Source organism: Osmerus mordax, chromosome 19 (assembly GCF_038355195.1).
Source record: "Osmerus mordax isolate fOsmMor3 chromosome 19, fOsmMor3.pri, whole genome shotgun sequence".
NCBI classification, from domain to species: Eukaryota; Metazoa; Chordata; class Actinopteri; order Osmeriformes; family Osmeridae; genus Osmerus; species Osmerus mordax.
This window is the reverse complement of record NC_090068.1, coordinates 11369656-11373138: the sequence shown is the minus strand read 5'-3', so window position 1 is coordinate 11373138 and position 3483 is coordinate 11369656. Positions and strand designations below refer to the sequence as shown.

Sequence of the window (3483 nt, the reverse complement as noted above, 5' to 3'; positions counted from 1 at the left end):
TCTCTCTTGTTCGATATAGTTCTCTCTGTATTTCTCTCTTTCTATCTCTTCACACGTAAGGTGTTTGGAACTAGTCACAGTTAACACAAACATACAAACGACTCCTACACAAGGCACCAAAGCCCTTCTCCCCTCCCTCGTACCTCAGGTGACGACGACGAGGAAGAGAGCGGCGAGGAGCGCCTGCCCTCCTGCTTCGATTACATCATGCACTTCCTCACCGTGTTCTGGAAGGTTCTGTTTGCCTTCGTCCCGCCCACAGAGTACTGGAACGGCTGGGCCTGCTTCTTCGTGTCCATCTCCATCATTGGTGGTCTGACAGCTGTGACCGGTGACCTGGCCTCTCATTTCGGCTGCACTGTGGGCCTCAAAGACTCGGTCACCGCTGTGGTGTTCGTGGCCCTGGGCACCTCGGTTCCAGGTGGGTAGCTAGTTGGTCTGGAGGTTTTGGACCCATCTGGCTTTAATCTGCTGTCAGGGTTGTTGGTGTATAACAAGCTAAGTTTGTTCTGTCAGCTGCTGTCTGTCGCCCCAACTTATTGTACAACCTCTGAGTCTATTTTAGGTTTCACAGTGTGCTAGTGAGCTCTCTTGTATTCCCTCTCTCGCCTCCTCGCTCTCTCTCTCTCTCTCTCTCTCTCTCTCTCTCTCTCTCTCTCTCTCTCTCTCTCTCTCTCTCTCTCTCTCTCTCTCACTCTCACTCTCACTCTCACTCTCACTCTCACTCTCACTCTCACTCTCTCACTCTCACACACACATACACCTCCTCCTTCCTCTCTTCTTCCTCATACTCCCTAACTCACCTCCCCCTCCCTTTCTCTCCTCCTCCTCCTCCTCTTCCCTCGTTCTCAGACACCTTCGCCAGCAAGGTCGCTGCCATCCAGGACCAGTATGCCGACGCCTCCATCGGCAACGTGACCGGCAGCAACGCCGTCAACGTCTTCCTGGGCATCGGCGTGGCGTGGACCATAGCTGCCGTCTACTGGAGGACAAAGGGCAAGACTTTCCACGTGAATCCGGGCTCGCTGGCCTTCTCCGTCACCCTGTTCACCATCATGGCGCTGGTGTGCGTGATGGTGCTCATGTACCGCCGGAGGCCCGGCGTGGCCGGGGGGGAGCTGGGGGGACCACGGACCGCCAAGCTCATCACCTGCTTCCTCTTTGTCTCTGTCTGGTTCCTGTACATCCTGCTGGCTTCTCTGGAGGCCTACTGCCACGTACCCGGGTTCTGAGCGAGGCGGCAGAGAGAGGAAGAGGAATAAGAGAGGAAGTGGAGTCATCTCTTCTACTTGCTGTTTACCCGTCTACCCCCTTCTCACTTCCTGTTGTCTAAATGTACTTCTCCTGGGTGTTTTTAGGTATTTGTATTATTGTCATTTATACAGTAACTGCTTGACTGTGGAGGTGTGGATCCTGTTTACAGCGATAGCCTTAGTCATTGGAGCCTGGCCAAACCTGCCGGATACCCGAGTGACATCATTGGAGGGCTCGTACCTTTATCACACCTGATTCTGGCTGTCTGCACAAGGAAGGGATCCAGGAAGGTAAACTACACCTCACTCTGCTCAGAAAACTCTGATCTTGAACTTAGCTTTTGAGCTCTGAGGACTTTCATTCACACCAGACCGGCCCCCCCCACTCCACCGGTCCCCCACAGGACAGCCACCCCACTGGCGCCCCTCTCCACTGGCCCCCCTCTCCACTGGCCCCCCTCTCCACTGGCCCCCCTCTCCACTGGCCCCCCTCTCCACTGGCCCCCCTCTCCACTGGCCCCCCTCTCCACCAGCCCCCCTCTCCACCAGCCTCCCTCTCCAAACATGATCCCTTCTACTCTTGCCACTCTGCCCCACCCCCATGCCCACCTCCCTACCCCACCATTGTGCATATGATAACCTACAACCTCTGACATGACCAGTGATCCCCTCCCTTCCCCAAACCCCCTTCTCTCCCTCTTATTTTACTTAATGACGTAGTGTTTGTTTTGTGCAATGCGTAGAGGGTGATTTTTTGTGTTTTTGAAAAGCCAAGGTCTTTGGAAATGTGAAGGGTGGAAGTCTAGGTTGATAAAACAATGGCAACGGATCAAGGTGCTTACGGGCCGATCGTGTAACTCTTTGGCTGTCTGCCAAAAGAGTTATGACAAAAGGAAATAATGCAGTGTGTGCATGGTGTTGCGTTAGCATTAGCAGACTTATAGACCAAAATAAAAATGCCATATGTTATCCAAGAAATGGTGACCTGTTGAACTAGTGTTTGTTAATAAGATGAATATTCATATTTATTATCTCAAGCTATTTATTATTGTGTAATATGTATAAGAATCCTGTGTCTGTACATGTGAGAAACACTTACAGGATGAGTGTGCAAGTGTCTTCATTTTGCATGTACTGAGTGAAGACTTTCTGGTAAAAAAAAAAAAACGATATTATAGTGTTTTGAAATATTGTATGTGACCTTTTTGATATGGCTGTGAGTGTGAAGTTGTAGATGTGAACCACAGCTAAGCACAGCATTGTGTGTGACTCTATCACTGCCTGGGGGGGGGGGGGGGGCTCTCCAGGGCTAGCCTGTTGGCTTACAGAGTTAACCTATAGGGGCCCCTCCAGGGCTAGCCTGTGGGCTTACAGGTTAACCTATAGGGGCCTCTCCAGGGCTAGCCTGTGGGCTTACAGGGTTAACCTATAGGGGCCTCTCCAGGGCTAGCCTGTGGGCTTACAGGTTAACCTATAGGGGCCCCTCCAGGGCTAGCCTGTGGGCTTACAGGTTAACCTATAGGGGCCCCTCCAGGGCTAGCCTGTGGGCTTACAGAGTTAACCTATAGGGGCCTCTCCAGGGCTAGCCTGTGGGCTTACAGGTTAACCTATAGGGGCCCCTCCAGGGCTAGCCTGTGGGCTTACAGGGTTAACCTATAGGGGCCTCTCCAGGGCTAGCCTGTGGGCTTACAGGTTAACCTATAGGGGCCCCTCCAGGGCTAGCCTGTGGGCTTACAGGTTAACCTATAGGGGCCCCTCCAGGGCTAGCCTGTGGGCTTACAGGTTAACCTATAGGGGCCCCTCCAGGGCTAGCCTGTGGGCTTACAGGGTTAACCTATAGGGGCCTCTCCAGGGCTAGCCTGTGGGCTTACAGGTTAACCTATAGGGGCCCCTCCAGGGCTAGCCTGTGGGCTTACAGGGTTAACCTATAGGGGCCTCTCCAGGGCTAGCCTGTGGGCTTACAGAGTTAACCTATAGGGGCCTCTCCAGGGCTAGCCTGTGGGCTTACAGGTTAACCTATAGGGGCCTCTCCAGAGGCTTTTTATACAGGACACTGGTCTGGTCTAAACGTAACTCAGACCAGTGAAAGTGGTTTACAGCTTATTTGGCATTGTGCAATGAAAAATATATTTGGGGACCATGCGTGTGTGTGTGTGTGTCAAAACACATCTGTGTGTGTGTGTGTGTGTGCTGTGAGAGAGAATGTGTGTGTGTTTGGGTAACTGTGTGT

The 3483-nt window shown here is 52.6% G+C and overlaps 1 protein-coding gene across 1 annotated transcript in view; it reads left to right on the top strand.

Annotated features, from left to right (window-relative positions):
- The window catches only part of slc8a4a (solute carrier family 8 member 4a), a 16331-nt gene extending 15099 nt beyond the window's left edge, over window positions 1–1232 (top strand). Inside the window, 2 exon segments of the mRNA XM_067257636.1 lie at window positions 149–421; window positions 853–1232. Coding sequence (XP_067113737.1) covers window positions 149–421; window positions 853–1232 — 653 coding nt within the window.
- Window positions 1233–3483: the final 2251 nt, after the last annotated feature.